Source organism: Leptinotarsa decemlineata, unplaced genomic scaffold, assembly GCF_025532065.1.
Source record: "Leptinotarsa decemlineata unplaced genomic scaffold, Ldec_3_MD MMD2_tig00026336_RagTag_RagTag, whole genome shotgun sequence".
In the NCBI taxonomy this organism is placed as follows: domain Eukaryota; kingdom Metazoa; phylum Arthropoda; class Insecta; order Coleoptera; family Chrysomelidae; genus Leptinotarsa; species Leptinotarsa decemlineata.
This window is the reverse complement of record NW_027412692.1, coordinates 11,471,202-11,492,684: the sequence shown is the minus strand read 5'-3', so window position 1 is coordinate 11,492,684 and position 21,483 is coordinate 11,471,202. Positions and strand designations below refer to the sequence as shown.

The 21,483-nt window shown below is 34.3% G+C and overlaps 1 protein-coding gene across 1 annotated transcript in view; it reads right to left on the bottom strand.

The window, feature by feature from the left end:
* CARPA (Carbonic anhydrase-related protein A) overlaps positions 1–21,483 on the bottom strand; it is a 416,626-nt gene that overhangs the window by 50,880 nt on the left and 344,263 nt on the right. Inside the window, exon 7 of the mRNA XM_074183227.1 lies at positions 210–364. Within this exon, the coding sequence (XP_074039328.1) occupies positions 210–364 (155 nt within the window). The remainder of the gene's footprint in view (positions 1–209; positions 365–21,483) is intronic.

Below are 21,483 nucleotides of genomic sequence, written 5' to 3'. Positions count from 1 at the left end.
TAATGTGAAATGTCTCAGAATGTCTCAGAAATATTGACGTTGGTATAACTTGTCATAACCAAAGATTTATGTTCGTTTCAATTGGTGTTGAACAGGTCTAATGCATTTGATCTCTTTGCAACTCTGTAAAAGCTACTCAGTCTTCCACTTTTCCATTGTTTTTATGAATTGAAATGATTATTTGAACAAGACAAATGAACGTTATGTACCTCATGCTTGGTAATATAAATGGGCTTATTAAGGATGATCCAAACGGTGGTCTCCCAACATCCGGGATGCGTCGTCGAGCCCTCGTACGTCATGAAGTGTTCTGTGTCTGGCAGGAGACTTCTTAGGGATAGATGTTTTATGGGAATATAGGCGCCTGTAACAAAAGAAACACTTGAGAAACAGGAGTCAAAACAGGGTCATAAAATATCTGGAGGATTGATTTATGGGGATGTTTGTCGCACAATCGCAATGCAAGGCTGACAGGGTTTTGTTATGATTATATATGTATCTTTTTTGGGATTAGATCTTTCATTGTGAGTTGGGAATTAGTTTCAGACTCACAACCGCATACTGATTTATCAGTTAGTGAAGTATAGTAGAGTAATGTGGTATTACTTTCTAGATCAAACCATCAAGTAGTATTGCATTTTCAATAGTAGAGGTCAAGTGTAGCAGCTTTCATATTTCACTCAGTAGGTGAAATCTACCTTATTCTATTGTTTCACCATTTGACATTTGAAAATTGACTGACACTGGGTAAATTGTAAAAATGGTTTAATAAATATAGAACTGGAAATTGTAAATATAAATAATACGAACAAGAACGACCAAAAACTAACTCTACTTATATTGAGGAAATCGCGACTTATGCTAAAAAAATTGGTTTATGTTTCTCTCGAACCGTTCAGAGCGAATTTTTACACCTTTTTTAAAACCTTTGTTCTTTGTTTCAGTGCACGATTGTTCTGTGAAGACTGTTAATTCATCAAATATTTTCTTGAGTTGGCCAGAATATTTTTTATTTGAAGATCTTTTTTATTTTATATTTGCAAATATAATCGGAATAGAAATATCTTCGTGGAGTGGCGATGATCAGGAAGTTTTTTCTCGGCGGGAATAGCAGAAATAGAGGATACCTCTGTGGATTCTCTCTAGATACCAAAATTATCCAGGTATGTATTTTTCATAAAACTGTAAACACTTATAGTTTGTTATACTTTCAATACAAATAAGTATTTTCAATAAATATCTCGAAATTACGGGAACAACTTTTAATACGTCTAGTATCTTCCTATTACCCAAGCTTCTTCCTGTTGTTGATTTAATAATTGAACATCAACTAGTTTTCCTAACAACCAACAATTTATTTCTGTTACTTCGAAATTCTAATTTTTTTATCTATACAATTTTCATTGCTACATCTTTGCTATCTGTTTCAGTTTTACAACAAATCTCTCATTCTTAATTTCGTACAAACTTTTCCAACCTCACTTATTTCTATCAACATGAATTTCTCACTATCATTTCATCATTCCCGTATCCAAGAAAATATTTTTCAATTGAAATTCCTGAATTTTCATAATTTTAAAATATATACAATCAGTTTATGTTGTATCTTTTCATTGTGTTTATCAGATATCACTTTTATTCCTAGTGACAATAATCACCAACTTTTATCGATTGCCTTTTACATATAATCTGATTAATTTTGATACAGAAGTGTGGAATTTTGAATTAACCGCTTTCATGAATGTTTTTGACAAGTCTCTGGAATGTTACACTCGTACAGGGTGATTCATCTGTACTATTTATAGGGTGATTCAATTTTAATTTTCCTGAGATGTTAGAATTTTCTTCTTTTATGATTAGTCACACATATTACTATTGGTTATATTTCCAATGTGTGAACAATTCAATTGTCCTTCAAAATAGATAATTGTTGTCTATTTTTATCGACTAAATATCGTCTTTGTTTTCGAAAGGGCAATAGTATTATCAGTTAAAGAAAATACGAATTAAATCTTAAGAAATGAACTTTAAACGTTCATATCTTCAGATTTGTTTACTGCCAGTCTCCAAGCATAGTCTACTGACTAATAAGAAAAAAATACGAAATAGTTTCAAGTGGATCATTTACTGCAGACTTTCCACATTTCGAGCACTCATTTGATTTTTTCCTTTGTTTCCTTTATTCTTTTCATTTTCGACAAAAAGAATTGGAGAACAAAATATGTCATGTACAAGTTTTATCTCGAACTCATTCGGATACTTTAGTTTGAGGTGGTTGTGTTTGTGGGCTCAGTAATGGACTTACCGGTTGCCTCATATTGCACTTCAACGAATATGCTGTTCAACGTTCCTGCCTTCTGAAAATCCACTTACCCGATGTTGGTTCAGTAATTAGAAAGGCCGGAATTAAAGGCGTTGCATGAGAGCAGATGGGTGCATGAGAGCTATGAAACTGAGTGCAGTTTTCGAAAGGAAAATTCTCTTAACAGTCATTTCGAATTAAATAGTAATTGGTTCAAATGGAATGTTCATGATATAATTGTGGAAAAGTGATCTAGAAATAAAATAAATAGACTCAACAAAATCAACTCAAAGTTAGGATTAATTTCGAATCAAATAGTAATTGGTTCAAATGGAATGTTTATGATATAATTGTGGAAAAGTGATCCCAACATAAAATCAATAGACCTAAAAAATTAACTCAAAATTATGGAAATAATATGCAGGTTCGTAAAAAATTGGTGCCTACGATTTATTCAGCCGCTGCCAGCAGAGCAATCATAGCATCAGAGCATATATTTGATATATATTAGCTTGTTTCAGGAAATTTGTCTCCTCCACTGTCATATGTTTTTGTAGCTCTAGTGAACTACACTAAAACAATGAATCAGACTGACTCTCTTCCAATTAGACTATATAAACTTATGCCGGGAGACATTCACCACAAAAAAAATGGAACACTATTGAAAAAAATCACTTCTTGTAAATCCAATTCATGATATTGAAGATTTTTTCTCCCATATACAGGGTGTAACTGAATAAGTGTAAATCATTTGAGGAGGTGATTCCTCATCGAAAAAAAGATATAATCTTTCATATAAAGAAATTTCATTGGATCATCTAGAAGATATGCTGAAATGTATTCTCAATGGCAGTGATTGAAATTGTGAGAATGATGTTCAACTAGGCCTTGGGGGTCACCTATGATTGAAGAATAATGACATCTATCGCTGTTGGCTGGAAGTGTTTTATCGCTGTAAACCTCTGGTTTTCAATTTTTCCATCATTTCATCGATTTGAAAGAACTAATCACTATAAAACTGTATTTTGGTGTACTAGCCTTCAATTTTCTCATCTTTTTATTGGTTTGAAAAAAATGACCGTAGTAATGCGTTATCGGCACTAATGTTTTGACTGAATAGAAGTGAGTTGGTTATAGAATTGAATTTTATTGTTTTCAAGAAACAAAAAAGGATATATTGTGAATTCAAAAGGTTTCAATGTCAACATCACTCTGATACTCATGATTGCTAACTAATAACCAGTCTACTCTATTACTGTCACACTTGACACTGACGAATACGGACAGGAAACTGAATTGAAATCGATAATTACATACCATTAGTGAAATCCAAACAACGACACCAACAGCTGTTATCGGTTACTATGACGATGGCATATCAGTATATCTATTCCAAAATTATTGTTCATTTCAATATGTCAATTATTCCCAAAAATACGAATAGTAGTTGTTCCATCTTCAACGTTTTTATTTGGAAGGCTTTGATAAACGAATTTTTCCCTGAAGGCAAATTGTATTTGTATCACAATTAAGTAGATTCGGAAGAAGTAACAGGATTTTCATAATATACAGGGCTTCCCACTTGACCTTTGTTGTTGAAAATATGACACGAAGTGTTCCTTGTATTGATTCCATAATTTCAAGATATAAGAAAGTACAGAAAGCCTGCAATAGACTGATATTCAGCTTGAATTGAAGAGATAATGCGACCCCTTCAATCAATCGATTGAATTGGTTAAAAAAGCATTCATAAACTGATAAAAAAACAACAACCCTTAGATTTAACAATGATTTTGACATTTCGAATCAAAACAGCACTACCTATGAACGATCTTTCACGTATCATGCCGTATTCAGTGAATCTTTGAAAAATTCATCACTATCGCTATTCAAAAATAAACTTAAAACTGAATTGCTGAGTCAACAGTGATCCAAATACAAACATTTGTATTTCATTTCACTGTTGTCCTGAAATTGCCATATATTTTTTGTAATGTTTCTTTTTTTTAAACGTGGTTGGGTGGAAGAATAGCGATTTGCCGAACTGTTATAATCTTTTGGAAAAAAAAAGATTTTGGCTTTCTACTTCCCATCTTCATAAAAACATGTGGGAATCTTCCAAAGGAAGGAAAAAACCTTTTGATTTCGAAATAATCTGTAATCCAGTTTCAGTAAAGTCGTATTTCTAATTGCTTAATCCAAATAAATAATAAAAATTGCACAAAAGTCAGTGGCGTACATGTTTAAGTCAAAAATATTCGTTCAAATCCCGCTCGAGACGCCACTGGACTCAATAAATTGAATCACGTTCGGGCTACATTAGCTCCTTAATGTTATAAATACCATTGCCAAATCACAACAAAATTAGGTAAAGGATATTCAAGATATTTACGAAAAACTTTTTTTTTAATTTTCATTTCAACACCCTGTATCTTGAGAACGAAGGATTTGCGGACCCATGCTTATATGAACATTTCATCTTGAAATTACCTAAAGAATTGTGTTACATTTATGGTACATACTTAATTAACACCCTATATAATGGACAGCCGAAGCTACTGAACCTAGAATCTTGAATCATGCAGGTAGGTTTTTTGTATAGCGTAAATAAGGACCAAGAAAGGAAATCAGGAATTTCCACCCCCAAAGAGAAAAATTAGGGTTCAAAGATTGTGTTGTTATATAATTTTTGCAGAAAGTGGACACCTAACTTCTTATAAAACAGTGGGGCGATGCAAAAACCAATATTTCCTAATATTATGCGTCCAAAATGGCTGGAACGTTGGTGAGTAACTGTCAACAGACTAGCAACGAAATTCATTTGCTTTCATTTACGAGTGCTGCCATCTTAATGTTGAGGCCGGAAACTTTCCAGACTACCCTCGTATATACACCTTCATGTTGTATTTTCCATATTTAATGTGGGTTCTGGTGGCGAATGAGAATTTAGTAGAACCGAAGATAGTCCGCAACAAGAGGAAAACCGCGTAACGGAGATAAACACAGCAACGCGCCGAACTGCACCGCTGTCGCGCATTTTTATTTAATTTTAATGCCTCTGATAATTAAAATGGGGTTTATTTTAGTGTAGAACCATAAATCTCCTGCTGGTATCCGGCAGCGCACCGCAGCGTGGCGTCTATATCTGGCAGTAAATCATAGCATTGCTGAGTGCAGATAGCGACGCTCTTAGCTGCCCAATAAACAACCCCCAGTCCGGAATTCAACATCATTTTTCACGGCATAACGATACGGCGACACAAAAAGTCCGCACATCCTCCGATGTTTACCAAAGGAAAGTTCTGCTTTCGTTCGAATAAAACTGATTGTGCTGAAATTTTGAGATCTGGAGTGGCTCTCGAAGGGAGAGGAGTGACTTTCATGGATTTTTATTGGATTTGACCCTACTCGTCTTGCGACGAGACGTGCGAAAGTCAGTGAAAAAGAGAATTCTGAATATTACTACGAGAAGTGAGTGTTAATGGGGTAAACGGAGTCGTACCGGGAGAATATTTTAGATTTGAAGTGCGTGTGCGTCGGAAAATATTTTTATTTGAAGAGGAAAATACTGGGGAAAGCCAAACGAATGGTTATCACGTAATGCTGACGAAGTTGAATGAAAGATCAATTGAATCGCACAGGGTGTTATTCTAAAATCCTGAAAATGACCCATTAATAGTTAGAGCATGGTTGCACAGACTTATGAAGACTAGGGGCCACTCAGGCAAATCATGAACTGATGGCGGGCCGGCCGCCAGAAGTATAGGTAATTAAAGACAATAAAGAATTGATAATAATTTATTAAAATTCAAAAAGAATTTATCAATCTGAAGCGTGGCACTGCATAGTGCTTACAATCTTTTTTATATTTGGCTCAAATTTACTTGTAGCAACACGTAAAACTGCTTCCAAACTTTCATTTGCAAGGCGGTTTCGATTTTTTGTTTTATTATTATTAAGTATTGAAAAAGTTTGTTCACATACAGGCTGATTCACGGTGGATGGCACATTAGACGTTTCTGGTGAACCAGACAACGGATCACTTTGAAAATTTAATGGAGGGCATATTCGGACATTCTCTAGCCAACTAAAATATTTTCGACAATGCGGTGTTGCCGCTTCTATTAGAAAGCAGCAGCAACTTTGATTTTTCAAATGGAACACTCTGTATATAATATTATTTTTGGAATCTCCAACAATTGCCCGACAACTTTTCTTGATATTTTCCTATACCTATCTGTTACCGTTTTCGAAATAAAAATTAATTTCAATTTTTTTCTTCGAAAATCATGACTTCTAAAAATGCCGATATCTTTTAGTTAAGAAGTACTATGATATCGAAATTTGGTTTGGAGTTAGGTGATACTTGGACACTTCCCACACGTTAGCCTAATCTCCGTTACTTTAATACAGGGTGGTAAAAAAATACAGTTTTTTCGTTTGCTTGAAAAAGTTGCTGAAATTTGATTATTTTAAATGGAACACCCTGTATATTATTAAAAATTCGGAAAGCTGCTGAAATTTGCTTTCTTTCTATGTATATCATACCTATACCTAACTAGTCAAGTTTCGGACTTATGAACATTTATTTGTGAAAATGTCCCTTCAGAATGGTATTTCCATTCGGTATTTGGTAAGCAGGCCATGATTACTATTTGAGAGTAGCGTTGTGACATTCTCCTAATAATATCGACATTTTCGTCACTTCAGAAGTTGCAAATACCTTCAAAACGATGGAACAAAACTATTCAAACGAAGTTCTTATGAATTTGTTTATTATTTTTGGACAGTGTGACAAAATTATCAGCAGAACATGTAGAAAGTTCAATGAAATGTATCCGAATCTACCGTCAATGAACCTCAAGAAATTTATACGAATTCAGAACAATTTCAATGCATTTGGATCAACTTTAAAAGCACCAGGAAACTTGCCTCGACCCGTAACTTTCGAAGACAACCAGATTAATGTCTTAGCATATTTTCACGAATTTCCCGAGTCATCGATAAGAAGTGCTGAAGAAGATTTGGGTATAAAATATTCATCGGTTCAAAGAATCTTGCGAAGACATAAAATGCATGATTATAAATTCACCAAAATTCAAGCAATGAAGCCTCAAGATCCTCAACAGAGAGTAGAGTTTTGTGAAATGTTGTTGACACGCATTCAAGAAGATCCACTTTTTTTAAATAAAATTATTTGGATTGATGAATCGAAATTTTCGAGAGAAGGGATTTTCAATAGAAAAAATCGTCATAATTGGTCCAGTGAAAATCCTCACGTCACAAAAGAAGCCGGATTTCAAGAAAAATTTAGTTTTAATGTCTTCTGCATGTTGATGGACAACAAATTGAGGTACGTGATATAGGAGGAGTCATTAACATCCAGAAGCTACCTGAATATTTTGGAGAATACTGTAGACAGTTTCGTGGATAATCTGCCACTCGAAGATCATCGAAACTGTTGGTATCAACTAGACGGAGCTCCTGCACATTGCACAAGAGAAGTGAGCGCAGAACTGGATAGACTATTTGACGATCGGTGGATGAGGCGCTTGGGACCATGGAATTGGCCAGCGAGATCACCCGATCTTAATCCATTAGATTTTCATTTGTGGGGAATGTTTAAAGAAAAAGTTTACAAAATACCCGTGCGTTCGAGAGATGAATTGTTAGAAAGGATTGCCCAAACATTTGAAGATTTGGATCCCAATGAAATCAGATCTGCCACCACGAAAGCAGTCAACACCCGCATTTTAAAGTGCTTGGAAGTGAACGGCCAGCGATTCGAACATATTTTGAAATATTCCACATGATTGTTCTACTTTTTTATAATTATTCATATCAATATTTCCAATTTCAAGTTTCTTGATGCTTTTTTAAAGTTCATCCAAACATATTGAAATTGTTCTGAATTCGTATAAATTTCTTGAGGTTCATTGGTGGTAGATTCGGATACATTTCATTGAACTTTCTACATGTTCTGCTGATAATTTTGTCACACTGTCCAAAAATAATAAACAAATTCATAAGAACTTCGTTTGAATAGTTTTGTTCCATCGTTTTGAAGGTATTTGCAACTTCTGAAGTGACGAAAATGTCGATATTATTAGGAGAATGTCACAACGCTACTGTCAAATAGTAATCATGGCCTGCTTACCAAATACCGAATGGAAATACCATTCTGAAGGGACATTTTCACAAATAAATGTTCATAAGTCCGAAACTTGACTAGTTAGGTATAGGTATGATATACATAGAAAGAAAGCAAATTTCAGCAGCTTTCCGAATTTTTAATAATATACAGGGTGTTCCATTCAAAATAATCAAATTTCAGCAACTTTTTCAAGCAAACGAAAAAACTGTATTTTTTTACCACCCTGTATTAAAGTAACGGAGATTAGGCTGACGTGTGGGAAGTGTCCAAGTATCACCTAACTCCAAACCAAATTTCGATATCATAGTACTTCTTAACTAAAAGATATCGGCATTTTTAGAAGTCATGATTTTCGAAGAAAAAAATTGAAATTAATTTTTATTTCGAAAACGGTAACAGATAGGTATAGGAAAATATCAAGAAAAGTTGTCGGGCAATTGTTGGAGATTCCAAAAATAATATTATATACAGAGTGTTCCATTTGAAAAATCAAAGTTGCTACTGCTTTCTAATAGAAGCGGCAACACCGCATTGTCGAAAATATTTTAGTTGGCTAGAGAATGTCCGAATATGCCCTCCATTAAATTTTCAAAGTGATCCGTTGTCTGGTTCACCAGAAACGTCTAATGTGCCATCCACCGTGAATCAGCCTGTATATAGGTAGAACCAAATAAGCTGGCACATTTCAGAGCGTTTATGCGCAACTTTTCGTACATATTTTTATAAATGCAGCGGTAAAAGTTCAGCAAGTCTCCTTCGTTGAATTTCTTGCGTAAATCTTGATCGTTTTGAATGTCGATAATTTCTAACTGCATTGACTCTGGCGCATTGTCAACTGAAATCGTGAAAGGATTGCTAAATATGTCCAACAGAGGTTTCACTTTTTTAAACTCCGAAAATCTGTCTTGAAAAGATTGAATCAAAATATCTAGCTTTTCTACATAACTGAAATTAATCGCAGTTTTGTTGAATTTTTCAGCTATTTTCTTATAATTCGGAAAATGATTGTAATTTCCAGAATTCAATTGTGATCTGAAAAGTGTCAGCTTGCTTCGAAAGGATGATACATGAACGTAGAGTTGAGATATCAGTTGATTTTTGCCTTGAAGCCGTGTGTTCAAGACATTCAAATAATTTGTAATGTCAACTAAAAAAGCCAAATCACACAACCAATCAGGATTTTTAAGTTCCGGGACATCCCTTTGCTTTTCCGCCAGAAATATTCCAATTTCTTCTATTAAATTTAGAAATCGTTCCAGTGTCAATCCACGGCTTAGCCACCTTACTTCTGTATAATACAGTAAATCTCCGTATTCGCTTTCGATGTCATCAAGAAATCGTTTGAATTGTCTGTGATTGAGTCCTCGTGATTTTATGAATATTTACAGTCGAAACTACCACTTTCATGACATTTTTAAATTAAATTTTTTTAGAACAGAGGGTTTCTTGGTGTATAATGCAGTGAAACTGCATGAGATCTTCAGCGTTTATGTTTTTTCCTTGCAGATGCTTTTTCAGCATAGTAACTAGCCCGGAATTGACACCAATCATCGAAGGAGCACCGTCAGTCGCAACTCCCGATAATTTTGATAAGTCCAAATCAGTTTTTGAACACTCATCCAAAAGTAAATTGAGTATATCAACTCCTTTGGTTTGACCTTTCAATGAACACATTCCGAATAACTCTTCTAAGACTTCAAAATCTTGAGTAACACCTCGTATGAATATGAGAAGTTGAGCTGCGGAACTAATATCAGTGGATTCGTCGAGCGCTAATGAAAAAAATTCAATGATCTTAGTTTTTTCAATTTATTGTTCCGCAATATTACCTGACAAAGACATAATTCGTCTTTGGATAGTCATACGATTCAGTTGAATTTTCTCAAACTTTTTTGCTGCTTCTGGACACATTTTCTTAGCGGCAATTACTATGCATTCTTTTACAAAATCGCCATCATTGAAGGGGCGACTTCGCTTTGCTATCATTCGAGAAATTTCATAACTAACTTCTGTAGCTGTTTCTGAATCTTGAATGGGTTTTGTAAACATAGCTTGCTGACCAATAAGCTCCCGTTTTAAAGATAACATTTTTTGCTTTCTTAATTCGCCTGTAAACTTGGTAAAAGAAGGATGCTGCGTTTCATAGTGCCTTTTTACATTATCTACATTATCTAGCTACATCAAGCCAGAGGACTTATTATCGATGTTGACCACAATCTTGAATTAGTTTAAAACTATTTTACATTTCCACGTACCATTTTATGTAACTCCTTTATTTGATTTTAATTAGCTTTTTTCTATTTTCAATTGTTTTCAAGTTGAATGCTGTATTGTAGTGATATGAGAGTGTACTATAAAATTCTTCGAACATTAATAGGTATACCATCATCTTTTGTTTATGTTGAATAAAATCAATTCTGCATGGATATTCCAATTTCAAATTAATCATAAATGACGAGTACTATTCGTTCGAAGAATCCTACACCCTTCAACTAATCTATAATCATGTAAATACAAAACCATTAATACTCGAACAATCGTCCCCGATCCCGACATTTATTCATTCAGCGCAAAATCAATACCGACCCAAATGTACGCATACGGCAGGACGTAAATAAGTATAAATAACAATTGGAAGCATTTGCGTCGGCCGAACGTATTTGTTGAAGTGGTCCAAAGGGGATCTGTCCAGCCAACTTGTCATTGTCACATAACATGAGCCCGTACACGACAAATGCACACCCTCTTTTCAATACGGAAATCTGTTTTGTGATATGATGGAATAGAATTCGCAGCGCGAGAGGATGATGAAAAATTAGGGTTCTCATAATTGTCAACGGGTTTTGCTCGTGTGAGAAATTTGCATTCGTTTGTTGGGGACGTGACCGAACTGCTTTTTGGAAAATGTGGTTACTGCATAACTAGTTGCGGCAGATTGAATTTTTCATTTCGTTCGCAGATGGAAGATAATCATGATTCGAGTTGAATCAAAAAATTAACACTTTTCCCAATCACCAGGAATGCAATACCCTTAATTCATTGGTGAAACTTGGTTGGTGAAACGAGCGTCGAGAAAAGTATTGCATTGATGATGGTTGGAGCACGTGCTTGTTTTTAGATTGATTCTACACTAGAAGTTCCGCGAGAGAATACTTGTCTCTAATACTTTCACCATCAACGTAACCGTAACCAAATAGTTTGTTACAACGGATACAAATCAAACACAATAATTGCTAAGTTGTTTTTGATATTTATCAATGATTTAGGCACACAAATGAATTCTATGAAACTTTTTTTTGCTGATGATCTGAAAATACTGAATTCTATCCAAAATGTGAATGATTGCATAACACTTCAGGAAGATATAGATAATGTGCAGGCTTGGTGTGAAATTGATAACCTATATCTGAATATAGGTAAATGTAAAGTCATATCATTTACTGGAAAACATAGACATATTGAACATCCATACAATATTGTTTGGACCGTAAGACCGTCATCAAGTGTTATTCCCAACAGTTTGGCAGTTGATCCATTGGTAAGATTTTTGTTAGAGGAGAATGTGATGGTTTGGGTTTTATCTTTGTTCATTTTCAGTTGATTTGTGTTAAACCAGAGTTCTGCTCTAGATTTCGTGGCTGTCATGTGTGTTTTGAGTGTAGTGAAGCTCTGATGTGAATTGAGCAGAGAAGTGTCGTCCGCAAAAGCAATACACATATCTGGCAAGAGGAAGTTAAATATGTCATTGATATATATGGTGAACAATAGTGGCCCTAAGACGGAGCCCTGTGGTACTCCGTATTGGACACTTGCTTCTTCAGAGTTACCCCCATTGACAGAAACACATTGCAGTCTATTGGATAGGTAAGATTTGAAAATGTTAAGTGGGCTTCCTCTCACGCCATAGTGTTCTAGCTTTGTTAACAGTAGCTGATGGGAAACACAGTCAAAGGCCTTGGAGAGGTCGCACAGCGTGACACCTGTTAGTTCACAGGACTCAAAACCCTCAATTATCTTTTCAACCACCCTGCTTACTGCTTGGACTGTGGAACGATTAGTACGGAAGCCAAATTGACAATCATGGATTGTGTTTTGTTTGTCAAAAAATGAATTTAAACGAGTTTTTAAAATCATTTCAATAATTTTTCCTAGAATTGGAATGATTGAAATAGGCCTATACTTGTCGGGTAGGTCTTTATCGCCTATTTTAAATATCGGTATTACCTTAGATATTTTGAAGATATCAGGGAAGACTCCCTCCACGAAGCTCAAATTAATGAGTGCTGTCAATGGATCCACAATACTATCCCTCACTTCTTTTATGATTTTGCTATTTAGGCAAAATATATCAAAGCTGGGAGAATTTTTTAATCTTTTAATTGCTGACCACACTTCATGTTTAGTGCCAGGTTCTAGAAAAAAAAAATCTTTCGGTTTCGAGGTGCGATCTAAGAAATCGATAACACAATGATTGTTCTGTGGTAACTGTTTAATTATAAAGTCAGCCACTGAAGAGAAAAAATTATTGTACTCATCTGCTGATAGATTATTACTATGTTCAGTGTTGCCTATTTTTGCTTTGTTTCTTTCGAAATTTATTAGCTTCCAACAGTCTCTACTTTTATTTGCTGAATTTGATATGAGGTTGCTGCAAGATTCTTTTTTTGCTAAGGTAATTTCCGATAGATAGTGATTTTTGAGCTTTTTATAAGCAACTTTATCTTCTGTGGTACCTGTGCAATCAGACACATCTTTAACTGCATGCACTTGTCTCCTCAGTTCTCTCAGGTGATCATTATAAAATTTTACAGGAGTTTTATTGTTGTTTTTCACTCTCTTCGTCGGTAGAAACTTGCATACTAGATTATGTAAGCTGTTTGTAAGAAATTCAGCTAAGTCATTTACGGGTGCGTCTGTAGTGTAAAAAAATTGAAAATCTATTTCTGCAAGACTGTTTTTTATTCTATTCAGCCCTTTTTTGGTTACAGGTCTAGAGATTCGAGAACATTCAGCATCGTGCTTGCATTGAATATCAATATATTGTCCTAGATGATCAGAGATACAAATGTAAATGACACCAGAATCCGTGATATTATACAACGAGATTTGTGAGTATGTTGTCTATATGGCTTGCCGATTTAGGGGTTGCCCTTCGAGTAACATCTAGTATGTTAATTGAGAGATCATAAGATTTTAATATGTCTTTCCATGATTGAGAAGTTATATTCTCCTTGTTTAGGTCTATATTAAAGTCTCCCGCGACAATAATATTTTTGAATTTATCTGATAAATGTTTCATCATCTCACAAAACAGTTTGATAAAAACTTCATAATTACCTTTACAACTCGATCTATACACATATATTACAGCTATGTTAGATGAGCTCAAAAGAATTCCGCAGAACTCAGCATGCAATTGGCTAGAGAATGAGCTGAGGTCAAGGACTTTGTATTTTAGATCATTTTTTAAAAAGATACACACTCCCCCATGCAAAGTGTTTGCCCTACAGTACAAGGATGAAAGGGTATATTTACATAAATTTACAGTTTTTAAGTTTGTCTCAGTAAGCCAATGTTCGCTCAAGCAGATAACACTATATTCTAGAGCTCCTATTTTATTTGAGAGGCATTGTATATTCAAATGTAATAATCTGATAGAAGGTTCGATGCCCCCATCACTTAGAGAATTAACATTGTTTAAAATATTTAAGTTAGTGGTCATACTGTCGGGGATTTCGTTCCTCTCCGGTATAAAAAACGTTGGACAACAGCATCCTCCGGCCAAATTGCTGGGTTCATCGCGGTTTTGAAGTGTTTGTCATACATAGTTACCTTAAATTATGAGTACTTCTGTGGTTGCAAGGATTGTAGTTTCTCACAGATAGCCTCTGGAAAATTGGGTGTTAAATATTCTTTGAGATTTTCCGTCGTTGTGTCTGGGTTTATTCTTGATACATGGAGTGCAGCAAGCTTGGGAACTCCTTTCAGGAGTTTTTCTTACACGAAGGATCTCGCAGACATCTGGCTTCCATTATTTCGCAAAACTCAGTTCTGCGATCTGGATCGTCTTCGTTGAGTTCATGTACCAATTGTACTTTATAAGGGTGATACTTTTCACTTTTAAAAACACGCAATATCGAACTTTGACTTATGTCGTAATCGGCGGCAAGTTGTCGGGTAGATTTATGTGGATTCTCCTCGATGTCTACCAAAATATCCAATTTCTTCCCATGGTCAATTAATACACTCCTGCCTGGTTTTGAAATATCTTTGACAGTCCCAAATTCATGAAATTTCGTTTCTACTCTACTAACGGTAGATCGAGAAATGTGATGATCAGGGTATTTATTATTGAACATTTCACTTACATTCTTCTGGGTTCTAGTTTCGTCCCCACATCCTAGTAATATTAACACTTCTACTATTTGACGTTCAGTCAAATGAGACATTGCTAGAACTTTTAGCCTATTATTTGAAAGTAATACTGAACAAGAAACACAAACAACAGCTGCAAAACTGTTTCTCTTCAGCAAGTTCACAGAAAACATACAATTTTTCACTCAACTGTCACGGCTGACAAACAACGGTTGCTGAAAACAAAAAAAAATGGAAGGTGCATGGCAGCGGACGAATTCAATGGAATACCTACGTGATACCTTTCAAAACTTTGAAATTTTAGTTTCATTATGAGGCATGCACGAAATTGAAAAATAAAGATATTGCTGTACAGAAAATTGAATACCCTTCAAAATGAGGTATCACTTGACCCCCTTTTGCATTTAAAAGAATTAGGGTGGCGGCTGTAACTTTGAGGGGGTGAAGGAGGGGGGATTTTTTATGTTTCATAGTGTCTTTTCGAATACATAATTAGACAGGGTTTTTCTTGAAAATGGCTAATAACGTAGAAAATGAATGCATCCGTTACACACGGTGCTCACTGTATAAATAAACTTTATCCACTCTCACCGTATGATAAGGCGGGTTTTTCACTTATTCTCCAGACACGGTCCTCATTTTGATCATGTGCCACCTGGTTTGAATCCGCCATTGCTCACCCAACAAAAGATGACAGCCTCACGAACGATATCGAACATTTGCTAATATGTACGTTATGTGGTCTTATGTACTGGGAATATTCAACTGTCAAACATATTTTGATATTGGTAGAGTGCTGGGAGATGTATACGTCGGCTTATAATGCGAAAGGCATAATGGAAGCAAAAAGTTCGCTTCGGTTGCTTGAGTATTGACGAGTGACAAATCACTCTTCTTCTGATCCAGAGGGAAGACCCAGGTAATATCTGTCAGTGTGTCCTCATTGGGATTCATTATGTTTTGGAGAAAAGATACAGGTGTGTCTTCACGAGTTTCATGTAGTGAATCATCATGATAATGGTATTTTCATCCTGAATTTTGTATTATTACAAACAATAGTTGATACTATTTTGAATATTACTGGAGTTTTATAGAGTTGAGATCAATTTGATGATGTTGATATATGTTTGATCAACTAACAAATCAATATATTGTTACGTACTGCTAGTTCCTTCTTCAGTATAACATTTTCTTGAAATATATACAGGATCTTCATTATGTACCTACTTGTGATGCACTGTTTGGAATCTTTGGTGTAGTAATTAATATTACCGGAATTTTTTTTCAACACCAATACGTTATTTTTAACACTTCGACACGTGTTTCGATCACCAAGGGATCGTCTTCAAGAGGAAGATTGAATTGAATAATCTTGGTGAAAACTAAGTCAAAATAAACAACTTTTTCCTATAAAATGTTTGATGAAAACAGCTATATTGCAAACAAAATTTTGACAAAAAACAACCATGTTTTGAAAAACTTCAAGAATTTGTAGCTTGAAAACGAATGATTTTTCAATCAACATTTTATTAGAGAAAGTTGTTTATTTTGACGAAATCCACCACATATTCAGTCTTCGTAATGTTCTCAGTAACTTCACTTAGCGCCCTAGGAGCTAAATAATAATAATAATATTTATTTGGAGTTTCTTATTACATAAAAACACAATAATTATTCAATTTATAAAAGTGGTAAAAAATGCAAATGAGGCTAGAAACAACATGTATCGGAAGGGAACTGTTGATCTCAGTTCTAGCCTGGGAAAGAGAAAAAAACTAAATCAGAGAAAAAACAAAAAAAAAGATAATAAAAAAAAGGAGAGAGGAAAGAGGGAGATAACACATGTTGAATATTTATACTAAAAATTTTTCAGAAGTATAAAATATATGAAATCAATGACTTTCTGATTGAGCAGCGATGATATATTTTTTGTAACAGCACTTAAATAAGAAAATTTTACTAACTTTATATTTTTATGAAATATTATTATACAAACCATACATGTTATAACTGAAGGATCATCGATCTTATTTTGTTATACAAATATGATGGACATTTGATAATTAATATGTATGCATCGATATAGAAAATTGTAAATATCTCGAAAACGATGACCTCCAGCGTTGTTGGGAAAATGTACCTTTTTCACTTGGAAAAGCTGTGGGAACTAGGATTTTCAATGAAAAGTACCAAAAGTGTACTGTCAAGAAAGTTAAGGCAATTCGAAATAAATAATGACAGCGTACGCAGCGCCCTCTAGATGTTACATATAAATCAATAAGAAATTATATTTTCCTACGTTAAAAAAACCCTGGTATAAAATTTCGTGCACATATACTCATTTTTTGCAGAAGTTATTTCCGAAAAATGAACAAAAAAATTCATTGGAAACGAAGCATTTCCGGAAACAAGTTTATATAGACTTTTTTTCTTAAAAGGGTCTCAGAAATACGTCACTTGAATATTTTACTTATGTTACACTCTGTATTTGAGAAAATTTGTTTCACGTTTGTATCTGGAATGAAATTCCGTGCATCTCTGTGAATAGTTATCAGAAATACTTGATTACTTTCTTTCCTTCTTCGAAAGTTTTCAACTTTCTGTGTAATGATGGAGATTTGGAGAGCCAAAAGAGTCTAAACTCTAAATTTGTAAAAAGTTAAAAATTAGAAACGGCATAATAGAAGGATGAGAAATGCAGGCAGTCATTATGAAGCGGACTTTACGGAATTTTTCCGGATAAAAAAGGTAGGGGTGAAGGATACCCGTCTAGATCTGATATGAAACTATTGGAAAACTCTAAGCAGGAAGTTTATTATTCTGGAGCAGTTATGGAAGATCGCTGGGTTCAATAATATAATACGTTGGTAATAGCAGTATCCATATTACTTCTAATTCCACTTCGATAACTTCAATGTCCTTAAAAAGTGGATTTAAATTTCGAAATGAGTGAGAACATTCGTCCTGTTTGCTTTATAATGATAATAATATCCACCATGAAAAATGAGATTTGAACACTTTCATTTGTAAATAACGTTACTGCAGTTTCGTCCTATGAGGACAGTTTCAAACTTATACATTGAACTAAAAATGATTGATTACATTAGCCCTTATGTAACACCACTGTAGGTAATAACAGTGGTACTTGAATCAATTGAGTACTTGAATTTTGTTTACATGTGAAAATGTGGAAACGCTAATTTGAAATCCGGTGAGTAAACAGGTTGCACTCGCAATGTTTATGGTTACGAATTTTCAAGGATTTCATATAATCGAGCAACCTTCTTTTACACTCCGGACACTTGAGCTTATAAATTCCAGATTTATCCAACTTGTCCACTTTGTCTTTGGCATTGAAAAGGAAATCAGATAACCTGGCATGTGGTCTGAATGCCACTTCCACATTGTTTTTTCTGAAGAAACCCGCAATTATTTATGTTATTTCAGCAAAAATGTTAGGGTTACCATTTCTTGATTTCTGATTGTTTAATCTGGGGGTATTTTAATCGCTAAGTGAATTGACGACTTCGTTTTCAGGATTTTGTTTGCGTTGAAATTAGCAGACAAAGGTAGAGAGAATGCTCTGTGCAACATTGAATTGTAGACTGCTAATTTATGACTGTCTGGATGGAAAAAATCACTTGGAAAGTTAGAATTTTATACAGCGTGTACGGTAATAATCCGTTCAACCGCAGCGACGAATAAAAATTATCAACAATCAATTTAATTCATGTATCATCTAAATGCAACAGTCAAAACAATTCATTTTTACAAAATACCAATTATTAATATTCCTTCGAAATGAGCTGAACTATTTCGTTTGTTGAATTTCAGTGATACATGAATTAAATTGATTGTTGATAATTTTTATTCGGCGCCACGGTTGAACGGCGTTTTGTCGTACTATAGTAGCATGTTGCCATATGTACCACTTGAAGGTTTTGATAAATCCGCTCGATACCAGCGCCGAATTAAAATTATCAAAAATCGTTTTAAATTTATCTTTCAAATACAACAAACTTTTTAAATCATCAAAAAATTTAATTCTTTGTCAGAAATTATCTTTTTAAAAAGATTGATGAAATAAAATGATACTTGCCTGAGAATGTTTTGCACAAAAGTTGTAACCAAATTTTAAATTGAATGTATTAAAATCAATGTTGGAAATATTCAACACTTTCAATAAAATTAAAATATAACAATCTTTATTATTCATAGAAAAATATTTAGTATGGAAAGTTAATTTGCTATATTTTCAGACAAACGAAAGTCTATTTTTATTACTTTGTTTCATGAGAAAACTTTGACAGTCATGCAAATATATTCATTGAAATTTTTTTCCCAAACTTACTGTTAGAAAGTGAATTCAAAGTTTCATTATGATTCAACAGTCATATAAATAACTAACATTTTATTCAAAGGTCAAAATTATATGCGAAATTGAAACGTTTGTTGAATTTATTCATTGATTGTTGAATAAAAATGTTTGTTCATTGCTGAGTTGAACTATATGTATATATATTATTTTTCAGCATAATATATAGTAAATTGGCGTTTCATTTTCCAATACTCTGAAACACTATTTTCTTCGGAATTAATAAAAGCTTCAATTTATTTCATTAGTCTTTTATATTCAGATAACAATTTTATTCATGTAACATTTTAAATTAAGTGTCATTAAAAATAGAACAAATTTTGGGAACAATCGTTTTCAATGTGTCCAACAAATGCATGAATCAATTAAATTCAAACAAAATAAATTGTTAGGTGAATAAATTGAGGAATGAATATTTGTGACAATAAAAAGTAAAACGGCGTTCCATATCTAAGTGGATAATTTATGTTAACGTAATTGGCCACTGAATGTTGGTCTGGGAATAAAATGATATCGAAATCATCCTATTCACTACAATCAATTGATTTATTTTTATTGATACGAAGCAATTCACATGCGCAATCTTGTATGGTCGACTGTACATTGCTTGTATTCATAAATAGATGGTCTGATATGGTTCTACTGGAAAAGATATATTCAAATATTGATTTGTAATAAATATTGAAGTCGATCTGCCGCACAGTGAGTTTGTGAAGAAAAGGTCATGTGAGGTATCGAGAGTTACTAGACTGATTCCTATGTGGGACCGGTGTGAAATTGGTAGCCATTTTTCGGCAGCCATGTTGATTCCATCATCGAAAAGTTTAAAATTTATATGACAGGTCAAACAAAAAAACACTTCGAATGGATTTATGTCTGGTGTGATTCACTATAACCCTCTGCAACCGGGCCAAACCATCACAGCAGAGTTCTGTTTTGAGGAAAGAGACGAAATATACCGAAAATTGCGTCAGCAGTAGCTGGAAGTGGTCAACAAAAGAAGTCCGTTTTTGCTCCACTACAGCGTCTGTCTGCACGTTTCACAAATCACCGTCCGAAAATTGAGCGAATTGAGACTTCAAGTTCTGCATCAGCCAGCATACTCCCCAGAGCTCAAGCACATCGATAACTTTCTCACCGGACCAGACAAAAACGGTTGTCGTCGTGCTGACGAAATTAATAGACTTGTCTTAAAAAAGAGCGAAACTTTTGAAATAGGAATGCTGAGAATCCAGTTTTCAATAGTTTTCCGAAAACCTTCGACAGATGAGCGGTTGATGAAACCGGCCTATGAATAACGTCTGTCACCCCTTTTGAACACTGGACTTTTTTACTATGGAAGTTTTGAAAACATTGGTCATATATATGGAGTATCCAGAAAAAAGCCGTTTGCTTGATTCAGTTGGGGGAAAACCGATGCCTGGGTTTTTGTGGCATCGAATGGAACCTGATTACTTTCACCCCATAAATATTACAGGAGTTTTTTCCCAACACCAAATCATTATTTTTAACACCTCGACACGTGTTTCGATTACCAAGTGATCATCTTCAAAGAGGAAGATCAAACTAGTTACCAACGCGAAGCTAACGCTATTTATGCTATATAGATATCCCATACAGGTAAACCATCCAGGTGTACCACCCATACAGGTATACCAACCTAAATTAATTTTACAATTTTGCCTTATCTATTATTTTACAATATATGTTTAACTGTTATATAGATCTTTTTGTCTGTCCATAATATTTTTCATCGCAGTCCTTACATTCAATTTTGTAAATTACTGACTTTTCCGAATTCTCGACTTTGTCTTTTGGACTTCCCAAAAGGCTCTGAAGTGTATGACTTGTTTTAAAAACCACCTTCATACCTAGTTCCTTGAAAATCTTTCCAAAGTTCTTCGTATATTGATGGTATGGAACTGAGATGTATTTATCTTGGTTTTTGTCCTTTCTGAAAGTCGAGATTTCGTTCATTCTTAACCTAAACTTCTTCTTTCTTATTATATCATCTACAATATCCCTCGAGAAACCGTTAGTGGCTGCTATTTCCTGTATTGTACGTCTTTCTTTTGTGAACCTATCATGTGTTAGAGGGAAAGTCAAAAGACGATGCACTAAAAAATTCAACCCAGCACGTTTGTGCTGTCCACAGTGATGTGAACTGTCAGGAATATACCTGTACGTGCTTGTTTCTTTTCTAAATATATCGTATTCTAACCCTCCATATTGGCTCCTCATTACCAAAACGTCAAGAAATGGTAGTTGTCCCTTATT